This window comes from Alexandromys fortis, unplaced genomic scaffold, assembly GCF_014885135.2.
Source record: "Alexandromys fortis isolate MF-2015 unplaced genomic scaffold, M_Fortis_MF-2015_v1.1 scaffold_233, whole genome shotgun sequence".
In the NCBI taxonomy this organism is placed as follows: Eukaryota; Metazoa; Chordata; class Mammalia; order Rodentia; family Cricetidae; genus Alexandromys; species Alexandromys fortis.
Genome location: NW_026068146.1, coordinates 652,234 through 664,454, shown reverse-complemented (window position 1 = coordinate 664,454; position 12,221 = coordinate 652,234). Strand labels below are relative to the sequence as shown.

Sequence of the window (12,221 nt, the reverse complement as noted above, 5' to 3'; positions counted from 1 at the left end):
GGTGGTGTCTGATGCTGCAGATCAGGGTGTGGCCATTACAGGTAACCAGACTTTCAACAACTGGAACTGGCCTAATGCGATGATTTTTGCAGCCACGGTCATCACCACCATTGGTGAGTCCCCTTAGACCTTCAGTATACCCATGTCCACATCCTCACTCCTCAGAACCTCGGAGGAATCCAGCTTTGGTGACTGAAGCCATGTTGGCTATCAAGTACACACACAGTCTTACCCTGTCCTGATTAGGAAGGACTTAGTAAGTCCTGGGTAATTGGTTATAACTGTACAACTACTTCCATAGGTCCTGATTTGAACTTGGTATTTGTATTATTTCTGCTTATGTATGTATGCATAGTGTGTGCATGCATGTGAGTGCATGTGTGTTTGTATGGGCACACATGTATGTGTGGGAGTCCAAGGTTGACATCGGCATCTTCTTTGATTGCTCTCTATGTATTAAGGCATGGTCTCTACCAAGTCAAAAGTTCACCATTTTGGCTAATCTAGCTAGTCACTTTGCTCCAGGGATCCCATGTCTTTGCCACCTGTGTGCTGGGATGTTATAGGCAGGCCACCACACCCACCCAGCCCTTACTTGGATTCTGAATTCTGCTGGGTCTCTTTAGGTAGCAATATTGGCATGGTCTGGTGGCCAGAGCCACACAGGTGAGCTAGGCTGCTCATCGCCCAAAGCGCCAATATTATCTGACTATGTGGCTGGCCACTCTGGAAGTCAGTGGCTTAAAGCAGTTACAGTCTTCCACCTTTGGGGGGTTGGCTGGTTTCAGCTGGCAGTTCTTGTGTGGGCTCTCCAGTAGATGGTAATCTAAAAGTGGCTGTCCCACCGGCCTGGAGTTCATGCTGTCTTCTCCAACCCATTGTTTGACTGTTGGCTGAGGCTGGACACATAGGGCCTCTGCATGTGGCTCTGCAGCTGGACTCTAAAGGAAGAATCTCCGAAGTGCATAAAGGCAGGGAGTAGCAGTGGGCCTTTCCAGCCTCAGCTGCCAAATCATTTCTTCCTCTCTGGCCAACCAAGTCACTGATTCTCAGATTCATAGACTCGACTCCTTGACATGAGCATTTGCATAAAGGCAGAGGGATTAGGAGTGGCCCTCTTTGGAGTCTGTTCTCCACACTGCTTCTTGGTGTCTAATCATTGAGGGCGGGCCATCTCTGTCTCATTTGCATAGCAGTACCAAAAGAGCGAGTGGAGTACCTAATGATGGTGGGCCTAGTGCCTGTCCACTGGGAACTCCCAGTATAATGGAGGACACAAAGCCTTTAGTGTAGAAATAGTTGTGTAAATGACCAGGGTCAGAGCTTGATCAAGGGAAATATTGCTTAAATATCTATGTTACTAGAACAGGATCAGGTTATCTTAAAGAGTGTATCCTTCTGAAGCTGGTGTGGGGGGGGTGCATGAATGCAGGAGGCAAGAACCCAGCTGTGGTTCCATAATCGTGGCTGTGATGTGTCCCCTTACTTGACTCTATCTTCTCTCAGGTTACGGCAACGTGGCTCCCAAGACCCCAGCTGGGCGCCTTTTCTGTGTCTTCTATGGTCTGTTCGGGGTGCCGCTGTGCTTGACGTGGATCAGTGCCCTGGGCAAGTTCTTCGGGGGACGTGCCAAGAGGCTGGGCCAGTTTCTTACGAGGAGAGGAGTGAGCCTGGTATGTCTCAAACCCTAGATACAGTTAAGGGGAGGAAGGTGTTGGTACAGATGATGGCCATCCTGTTGGGCCTGCGATCCAGCCGGGATCCTAGAGTCTTTCCCATGGCTGACTTGCTCTCCCATCACTCCACCAGCGGAAGGCTCAGATCACATGCACGGCCATCTTCATCGTGTGGGGCGTCCTGGTCCACCTGGTGATCCCGCCCTTTGTGTTCATGGTGACAGAAGAATGGAACTACATCGAGGGCCTCTACTATTCCTTCATCACCATCTCCACCATTGGCTTTGGGGACTTTGTGGCTGGTGAGTCCCTGCCCAGTCTGACGATGGTACCTTATAAGTATCCTTATCTCTCTCCTGCCCCGCCCCCCCCCCCAGCACAGGCACATGTGTGCACGCACACACACACAAGCCACAGCTGGATTCTTGCCTTCTGCATGTTTGCAACCACACCCACACACACACACCCACACACACACACACACACACACACACCAGCTGAACCAGGATGGCTCCCAGACAAGGGAGGCCTTCTCCCCACTGCCCTGCCCCCTCAGCCTTGTACTCCTCCTCTGCTTAATCCCCACAGGCAGTGAAGAGGTTCTTTGTCCCCTTTGTGTGAGGGCTTGTGCCTGTCCCAGCCACCCAAGCTCAGTTTCTTGTGCCTCTGTCCTGCACAGCCTCCTGATTCCTAATTATGTCAGTCTGTGCCCCTCCCTCTTGACCTCCACCTCTGCTCCCAGAGGTCACCGCGTCAGCTGCTTTGCCCAGAGGGCAAGTGGAGGTCATGCCGGTGCCCCATTTCTGTGTGGAATGCTGTGAGGGGGCAGCTGAGTGGGTGGAGGGAACAAGATGCTGGCTACAGTGAACACTTCTGATCCCAGCTTCCTGGGACCCGCCTGCTGTCTGAACATAAAGTTACAGGCACAACCCTATCATTGTTTAGTTCAGGGCCCCAGAGTCTGCTGAGGATGAGCCTGTGGTACCTTTAGCCATACTTCTGAGCTCCAGTGAGACACTAGACCCATCCTTTCTTTAGTGATCCGTAAGAAAAGTTACACCCTTGGATCTGCTTTGGTTCCTGGGCGCTGAGGGTAGAAATCAACCATGTGAGGTTGGGGCTGCATTGCTGCCATTATCCGACTCCACTTGTAATCCGAAGCCCTGTGCAAGATTGCCTTCAGATCAGGGTGCCTCCTCAGTCAGGGGCTCTAGCTCCTGCTCCAGGAAAGACCCTAATAAGGGCTGGAGGTTGAGGTTGCCTCTTCTAGGCCCTTCAGTTAAGTTACTTCCCTCTTTAGAAGGCAGGATGCAGGTCAAGCTAGCTGCCAATAGAAAGTCACAAAGACTGTGGCGCATGTGGTGGTCAGGGGACAGTTTCAGGAGTTGGTTCTCTCCTTTTACCAAGTGTCCTGGGGTGCAAACTTGGGTCCTCATGGAAGCACTTTTACCCACTGAGCCGCATCACCTGACCATGAAGGGAATCCTGACTAATTGTAGAAGAAAGGTGAACCTCTGGAGCCGTGAGTTGAAGGTGTTGCAGAGGAGTGTGCAGAATGGTGGAGCCGTCCAGGCCAATCAATCAAAGAGCTACCCTGACGGGGCAGAGATAGGGAGGCTGACTCCACCTTGGAGGAGGGTAAAGACGGTTTGGAGTGGTTCTTGCCAGGTCAGTGCTTCCTGGGTCATCTTGACCCAACCATCATTCACAGTAAATCAGTTAGTCCCTCCCCATCTAAGGCTGCCAGCACCCCCAATGTTGAGTTTCCATTCCGTTTTTGACTGAGTTGAGATGCGCTCCCTGGCTGGGAGGATGCATACGTGTGAGCTGGTTATTTTACAGTCTCCCCAAGAGCCCCTCTAGCTCCCCTCAACTCAAAAGTAGCCTCAGTTGCAATTAGAGAAACTGGGGCTTAGAGTTGGGCTGTGCTGGAACCACAGTCCTTGAGGAAGGAGATAGATGACGTAGTCTAGGCCTCTGTTGTGCACGTATGCCTGTGTGCACACTCAAGTGTGTGGAGTCAACCTCGAGGTGTCATTTGCTCAGAAGCGCTCCGACCTTGGGTCTTTTGAGACAGAATCTCATTAGCCTGGAGCTCATCTATTAGACTCGGTGATTGGCCAGTCAGCCTCAGGGCCCTGCCTGGTGTCACAGCTGTGCTTCCTTACACCTGGCCTTTCACGTGGATTCTTTTTAAAAAAAAAAAAAAATAAATGAATGAATGAATAATTTAAAAAAAATATACAGGGGGATTTTGCCTGTATGTATGTCTATGTGCCTGACGCCTTAAGAGGCCAGAAGAGAGTGTCAGAGCCCCTGGAACTAGAGTTACAAATGGTTGTAAGCAGCTATGTTGGTGTAGGGAATCGAACACGGGTCCTCTAAGACAACCAGCGCTCTTGTTTTTACATGGATTCTGATGTTAGAGCTCGGGTCCTCCTGGGCTGTCTCCCCAGGTCTTGTCTTTGACACTGTGCTCTGTGTGGTTTACTAGGACAGCACGGTGTCAGCCATTTTGGTAGGCTTCTGCTGACTCTGGGCTTCCTGTCTTCACAGGTGTGAATCCCAGTGCCAACTACCATGCCCTGTACCGCTACTTTGTGGAACTTTGGATCTACCTGGGATTGGCCTGGCTGTCCCTCTTTGTCAACTGGAAGGTCAGCATGTTTGTGGAAGTGCACAAAGCCATTAAGAAGAGGCGGCGGCGGCGAAAGGAATCTTTTGAGAGCTCCCCACACTCCCGGAAGGCCCTGCAGATGGCTGGAAGTACAGCCTCCAAAGACGTCAACATCTTCAGCTTCCTCTCCAAAAAAGAGGAGACCTACAATGACCTCATCAAACAGATTGGGAAGAAGGCAATGAAAACAAGTGGGGAGAGGGTTCCAGGATCTGGACATGGGCTGGGACCTCAAGGGGATGGACTATCTGACATCCCTGCATCCCTGGTACCTTTGGTGGTCTATTCCAAAAACCGAGTGCCCAGCTTAGAAGAGGTATCTCAGACTCTCAGAAGCAAAGGGCATGTGTCGAGGCCAGTTGGTGTGGAGGCTGAAGCGCAGGCTCCCAAAGATGGCTACCCAGGCTCTGAAGTATTTATTAACCAACTGGACCGTATCAGTGAGGAGGCTGAGCCATGGGAAGCCCTGGACTATCATCCGCTCATTTTCCAAAATGCCAACATTACCTTTGAAAATGAGGAAACTGGCCTCTCAGATGAGGAGACCTCCAAGTCTTCCATGGAGGACAATTTGGCCTCAAAGGAGCAGCCTCAGCAGGAGGCTGTGGCTGAGGCACCCTTGAGCACGGGTGAATTCCCTTCATCAGATGAGTCCACCTTCACCAGCACTGAGTCAGAGCTCTCTGTGCCTTATGAGCAGCTGATGAACGAGTACAATAAGACAGATAGTCCTAGAGGCACGTGAGGCAGGCCTGGCTCCCCACCTACTCTCCAGTGGCTTCTTCCCCTCACCTGGGTTGTCCTGTGATGGCCAGATCCCTGGGGAGAGGGCCCTGGAAATGAGATGGGGAGCCAGGGCCCTGCTTTTCCTCTGTCCTCTCCAGCTGGTTGCTTGCTTCCATGGGATGTGATGTTGGCCCAGGACAGGCCTCTGTTCTACAGCCCCCATGGGGAGGCTGCTGTCCTGGGCCTGCCTTGTAGGTAGGTATATCTGCTGACTCGAGGCATGTAGGCTGCAGCACTCACCCTGGAGGTCCTATGTCTGTTGGTTAAGTCTTCCCCCATTGTTTGGTTGACTGTCACACGGTTCTCTGAGTTCACCAGTATTAATGGGCACCTCCTGCGAGCCTGGCACTGAGCTAGGCATTTGGAAGGAGGAGCTTGTAAGACCCAGAGTTGTCATGTAGGAGTTCTTGAGTCTTCTGGGGAGGCACAGGTATGATGGGGCTTGGTAGTAGCAGGACCCATCGGCTCATCCACTCACTGCTCTGCCCAGCAAGCCCTTTACTGCAAACCTCAGGGCAGGGGCTGTGTGTGTGTTGGGGGAGAGGGGGTCCTCTGTCTGTCCTAGAGCCTTGTCCCTTCTCAGATTCCCTTTGTAAGCAACAGCAATGTTGTACCCTGGGGGTGCAGGAGAAAGATGGGTGACTATGGAAACTAGTACGCCGGGCATGGTCAGGGAGCTTAGATATGAAGTCCAGGTCCCTCTGTCCCTGCCTGATGGAAGTACAAGTACCAGCCCCAGTCTGGGCACCCACACTCCCAACCCACCATCTCATTCCCTCACTGCCTCTCCCCCTCACCTCTCTTTTAGTGGGTCCTATGGGGTGAGGCCACATCTTGGCTTACAGAACTGTGAATTGAGCTCCCTTCTTCAACCACTGTGTGGTGGTAGTGTGTGCGGGGTGCCAGTGGGTGTGTGTGTGCGCGCATTTGGGCTGGGGAAAAAAGAAAATGTGAATTTTACTGGACCAGATATTCCTGGTGAGGTCTGGAAACTAGCTGCTGTATAAGTCCTTGATGCTCAACCTCCAGCTAGCCTGCTCTGGCCTAAATGGTTTTTGTTATTAATATTTCTTAATGAATTGTTCTTTTTATACCCAGAATCTGTCGTTGACTTCAGAGCCAATAAAGAACAGGGTCCCTGCAAGTGGGATGGATGTCTGTAGAGGGCACTCTGTTGTCCTTCCAACTCAGCTTGTTCTTTTGTGGTAATGCCAGTCAAGGCCTTATGCAGAGCTGGGGGCATGGACAACACCACTGCAGGTCACTGGGTGCTGAGCAGGAGCTGACAACCTGCCTCAGCCCCTTCCCTTGCGTGTATATTCTACCGAGGGGCATATAGGGCCAGAGCCCCATACATGATGTCAGTGAGAGGTGTGTGTCCATACCTCCACCATTCTCTAAGCGGTTGTAGAGGCCACGCTGGCCTCAGGGTGGGAGGGACAGCCTGGCTCCTGTGAACAGTGTCCTAAGATGAATGTCCTGGAGCCACACTAACCACACTGTATACATGTCCTGGTGGTAAAGGCAGATGTAATTTATTTTAACATTTTTACAATAAAACACATGAACAAGCCCACTTACTGTGTGGTGTGTGGGGCTGGGAGCAGGATGGGGTGGGTGGGATGGGCTGGAAGACTCAGGACAGTCTGATGTCAGACCTAGGACAATCTGATGTCAGTCAGTAGGTCAGAAGGATTGCGGTAGAGCAAAGGGTGCAGCCATCAAGAACTCAGACTAGAGCGTCAGGAGCACGGCCCACGGCCAAGGAGATAATCTGTTCTATCTGCTGCCGTCACAAATATCCTGCCCCAAAGCAATCTGAGAAAATGTTTGGTTTACACACTTCCAGGCCATAGTCCATCATCAAGAGAAGCTGGGCTAAAAACTTGGAGGCAGGAGCCATGGAAGAACATCATTTGTTGGCTTCACTTATACCTCACACTTAGCTGGGTTTCTTATACAGTCCAGGGCCACTGAAGGATGGCTCTACCTACAGTGGGTTGAGCTCTCCATGAATTATAATCAAAACAGTCTTCTACAGCTGTGTCCCACAGGCCAATCTGATCTAGGCAATTCCCCAGTGGAAGCTCTCCTTTCAGATAGTGTCAAGTTGACAAGGCTCATCAGGACAGGTAAGGATGGTAGTGGCCAAGTCTGCCCCTCACTAGCTTCCAGATAACCTTTCCAGATTTAACACCCAACAAAGCACAAAGGACAAACCTTCACCTTGCAGTGGTTCAATCCTAAAAGTGAATGGAGCAGGAAGCAGACAGGTGTCTGAGGCACAGTTGTGTAAACATTAGTAAAAATGGGGAGGTTGGCTTTGAACCCAGGCAGCACAGTTCCTGGCCTGTCCACAGCCATTGTGATGGGATGAGGAGATGGCTCATAGGTTTGTGGTAGGTCTGATATCACTGAAAGGACCTCCTACCACCAGGAGGTGAATCAGGACTTTTCCAACTCAAGGAGTGTGCATATAGTCAGGGCATGGACACCCTATTTTTGTTGTTGTTTGTTTGTTTGTTTTTAAAAAATATGAGCTAGAGAGATTACTCACAGGTAGAAACATTTGCCAAGTGGCCCTGACTACAGTTTGATCCCCAGAGTGCAGTTTAAAAAGCCGACTTTTAAAGGCTGGAGTCTAATTCCAACCCTAGCATCCTATTGGGATGGGAGCTGGAGAATCCAATGGAAGCTCCTATGCACAGCACAGTGGCAGAAATAGTGAGACCCTGCCTCAAACACTAGGGTGGAAGTGCTGGGGGCTGCAGACCCCCAGACCCTGAATTTCTTGTAAACAACTTGTTTTCCTCTGCTCTGAGCAGCCTGCAGCTGCTCTGAGCACAAGACCCTGATGGCAGGGGAGTGGGTTTGATGAGTCTGCAGCTGAGAGATCCCGAGTGCTGGGGCGTGGCCAGAGCCCTACATAAGCTGCCCCTGAGCACCTTAAGGTGGGCATTCTTGGCACTCTTGTGTCAAGAATGTTCCCACAGCCCCATCTGTCTGTCTCTGTCTGTGTGTGTGCATGATTTTAACTTTTCAGCCTAGTTCCCATAGCGCCAAGTGAGTAGAGCAACAGAACGGAACCGGTGTGGTTTTACATGGAAGAAGAGAACTACTCTGGAGAAGTCCTGACCAATCTGTACATACATGCTTATTTTCATAAACACACACAAATCTTAAAAAATTCACCAGGATTGGGTGGTGGTCACATAGGACTTTAATCCCAGCACTCAGAGGCAGGTGAATCTCTAAGTTCCAAGGCCAGCCTGGTCTCCAGAGTGAGTTCCAGGACAGCCAAGGCTTCACAGAAAAACCTTGTCTTGAAGAAACAAAACTGTCTGGTATGGTTGCTCATACCTGTAATCCCAGTGCTCAGGAGGCCAAAGCAGGGGCATCCGGGAAGGAACATCTTTAACAAAAGCATGGTCCACAGATGCAGCCAACTGCACCACTTTAACCCCCGAGTCATCCACAGCCACCATGAGGTTTCTATAAGGAATTTGTACAGCTGCATTGGAAATCCTTCCTGTCTGCCTATCCATTCTTTTTCCCAGGTCACCCCAACCTACACACATGCACTCAGGTGCATAGGTCCAAGGCTTTCTGGTTTGACCTTAAGATAACGGCACCATAACATGAAGATCCTATATTTTGCATGAGTTTGCTTCACAAAATCCTCGGACAGCTGCCATTTAAAACCTAGCACAACCCTTCTGCCCCAACAGCAGCAGTTCCTGTGCCCTAAGAAGTTGAATTGGGACTCAGGGAGTGACTTTCGGGGCCAGAGCTGAAACAGACCCTGCAGAACATACACTTTAGAGGGCCAGGCTGTGTTCTTCCTGTGGTCAAACTTAATCTGGGGCTTTCTGAACAAGTAGGAGGGGCTGAACCGCAGCTACAGGAGAGCCCTACACTCCCCAGCTTCCTGCGTGGTCATGGATAGAAAGGACATCCTGTAGGGGCTGAGGCTGGGAGGGGCAGCCCCCACTGAAGCCGCTAGGCCAGTGTCTCAGATGAGTGAGACTCACAGACTCAGTGGAAGTCCTTGGTGTCTCTCCTATTCCAACAGGCGGCTTCCCTGCTGCCTCCAGAAGCTTTTCTGCCTGGCATAAGATGGTTCCCTTCTCTCCATCAGTACGGCTGCCCTCCCTGCTCTGCAGTCACTGTCAACTGGTCAACTGCTCTGTACTGGGTGAGGTACAGGCACTTTTAGCTCTGCTAGGTGGGATGGACAAATGGCCCTGCATCCAGGGAGCGAGAATATTGCTGGTCATTTTTCTGAGTGTGTGATGGGTATTGATACTCATTTGTTTTGGTAGTTCCTAGTCTTTGTCTTCCTCTCTAAGATTTATTTTCTAATTTTAAATTATGTGTGTCTAATTTTAAATATACATGTCTTGTGTGAATAGTTGCATATGAGTGCAGGTATTTGTGCAGGCCAGAAGAGGGCCTCACATCCCTTGTGGCTTTGAGCTGCCTGATGTGGGTGCTGGGAACTGGACTCAGGTTCCCTACAAGAGCAGTCAGTGCATTCTCATAACTGCCGAGCCTTCTTTCCAGCTCCTGGAACTAAAAACAAAAACAAACCACAGCATTTCATCAATCCTTTGACTATCTCATGCATGCATTCAGCATGTTTTGATTATATTTTCTCTATTATTTGCTTTAGGAATATTACCCTATTCCTTCCCTGAACTCGTCCCAGATTCATTCTCACTCCCCTCCCTACTTCATATCCTCATTTTTGTCCCCCCTTTTTTGAGACAGGGTTTCTCTGTGTAGCCCTGGCTGTCCTGGAACTCTCTTTGTAGCCCAGGCTGGCCTTGAACTCACAGAGATCCGCCTTTCTCTACCTCCTGAGTGCTGGGATTAAAAGTGTGCACACCACCACAGCCCCGTATAACCTCATTAAAAAAATAACCCACTGAGTCCAATTTGTGCATCTGGGTAGGAGACCACCCACTGGAGCACGGTGGACCTACCAAGGGCCACTCCCCTTGTAGTCATCAGATGTCAATAGCTCCTCAGTGATGGAGGCTGGAGAGCCCCCACCCCCATCCATGCTGGAATATTGACTGGGTTGATCTTGTGCGGGTCTTGTGCAGGCTGCCATCTTGTTGAGTTTATGCATGTAATGGCCCTGTCATGTCCAAAGGTCACTGTTTATTCCAGTTCTCCCTGACCTCTGGCTCTTAAAATCTTTCTGCCCCCTCTTCCACAATGTTCCCTGAGCCTTGGGAACATGCTACAGATGTCTCATTTGTGGCTGAGCACCCCACAGACACGTGTTTTCCACCATCCACCGTGTTGGCTTTTATCTACACCTTTTAAGCCTAACGTATTATTAACTTCATTTTACAAATGAAGAAGCCGAAGAAAGTAATCTTCCCCAAGTTCAAACAGCTGTGAGGTGGCAGAAAACACCTGCCCAGGCTTGCGTTCCTGTCCCTCACACCACCCTCTGGCAGTCCCTGATCTGATCAGGAGAACACCTTAGCTTCTGATGGAGGTGACTGAGGCTCTGACTTCCAAGGAGGCCAGAAGTGGAGAGTTCTGTCTCTACTGCCTTTCTGCCTTCCTGTGAGACCCCAGAAGAGTCACTATGCCAGGGTGCAGAGAGGAGAGAACAACCTACTTGGGTGTCACCTCATCCTGGAAAACGCCTGGTAAAGGTGATTGCTTGGGGAGACAGTGGGCCAGTGGGCAGGTTGGGCAGATTGCCCAAGCAGAGGTCTCTGAAAAGACAACTTCTCTTTGGGGAACCCCCATGGTTTGGGGGACCCCCATGTTTGGTCTCAGCCCTGCCCATCTGTTCTCTATGCTTGAATAACAAGTGCCTGATTTAATCCCAGTACTGGAGAGGCAAAGGAATGTGGATCTCTCTGAGTTCAAGGCCAGCCTGGTCTAGAGAGAGTTCCGGGACTGGCTCCAAAGCTACAGAGAAACCCTGTCTTGAAGAACTGACAAAACAAAGCATTTGTTTGGGGAAATACTTGTGGAAGTCAGAGGACAATTTACAGGACACAAATCTCTCATGTGTGTTCTGGGGGATCGAATTCAGGGCTTGACAGCAAGTGCCTGTTGAACTGTCTTGCTGGCCCCAGATTCCCAATTTTGAAAGCCAGGTCCAACTGACCCAGGCCCTAGGTGCTAGCTAGTCTGACTCTCCAGGGTGTCATCTTATTCACCGACCCACTTCTCCACTGGCCTGCACTTCATGGAACTATCTGCTGTCAACTTTCCATAGCCTCTAGTTACCCCTCCCTGAGTGTGGACTGGGTTTCTTTCCCTGTGTGGTAATGTCCCCTCAGGAAACCAACTCTGTTCAAACTGCTGTGACCTGTTCAAGTTTCCTGTCTCCTACTCTTGTGCCCTCTCCCCTGGCAGAGAGCCACTCGCTGGGGGTAGCCAGGACTGGATTGCTCATGTCCACATTCCCACCAGGGCCTGGCCGTGTGGAGAGGGGCTCTGCTTTCTGGTGGTTGGAAAATTCAGGGTGAATGTCCCACAAGTCCTTCTGTTCCTGGGGCAGAGGCCAAAGCAGGGACAAAGCGTGTTCCATGAGGGCGAGTCTCAACAAAGCCAGGTGGATGAACTTGAGGGACCTTGTGGCAGAATGAGGTGGCCTGATGAGTCACCTCATCTTATGCCAAGTCACCTGAGTCTAGAAGGCAGGACCAGGGCACAGCAAACCTGATTTCTCCTCACTTGAGAGCACTGTTTGCTCCAAACCTCTTTTGTGCTTCTTCCCACATTTACTTTTCAGAGTTTCCAGATGATGGGAACAAAGCTCCGTTCCACCAACACCCACCCCACTTCTGGTGTGTCTCCGGAATGCCCCTGCCTTCCCTGGCTATGTACAACTGTGCCTGGCCTCCTGATTTATAAAGCCCTTTCACACCCATCTCTATGTGGATTGCTCAACAAGTTGAAGCAGACAGGTGCAGTATTTTACAGCCCGACTGAAGGGTATTTTTGCAAACAAGGAAATCTGGTGTCTTGGTTTGGGGTCCAGGAGTGCAAGGCCTCAGGCAAGATCTGGGGGATGGTCAGAAGTAGCAGAAGTGGAGCGGGGTGAC

General features: G+C 50.7%; 1 protein-coding gene across 2 annotated transcripts in view; it reads left to right on the top strand.

The window, feature by feature from the left end:
• Window positions 1-6,715, top strand: part of Kcnk5 (potassium two pore domain channel subfamily K member 5) — a 40,995-nt gene extending 34,280 nt beyond the window's left edge. Inside the window, exons 2-6 of one of the 2 annotated variants that reach the window (XM_050126960.1) lie at window positions 2-113; window positions 1,507-1,673; window positions 1,810-1,978; window positions 4,233-5,099; window positions 5,206-6,715. In XM_050126960.1, coding sequence (XP_049982917.1) covers window positions 2-113; window positions 1,507-1,673; window positions 1,810-1,978; window positions 4,233-5,098 — 1,314 coding nt within the window. In that variant the 3' untranslated portion in view covers window position 5,099; window positions 5,206-6,715. Of the gene's footprint in view, window position 1; window positions 114-1,506; window positions 1,674-1,809; window positions 1,979-4,232 lie in introns of both variants that reach the window. The other variant, XM_050126959.1, reaches the window with a different exon arrangement.
• Window positions 6,716-12,221: the final 5,506 nt, after the last annotated feature.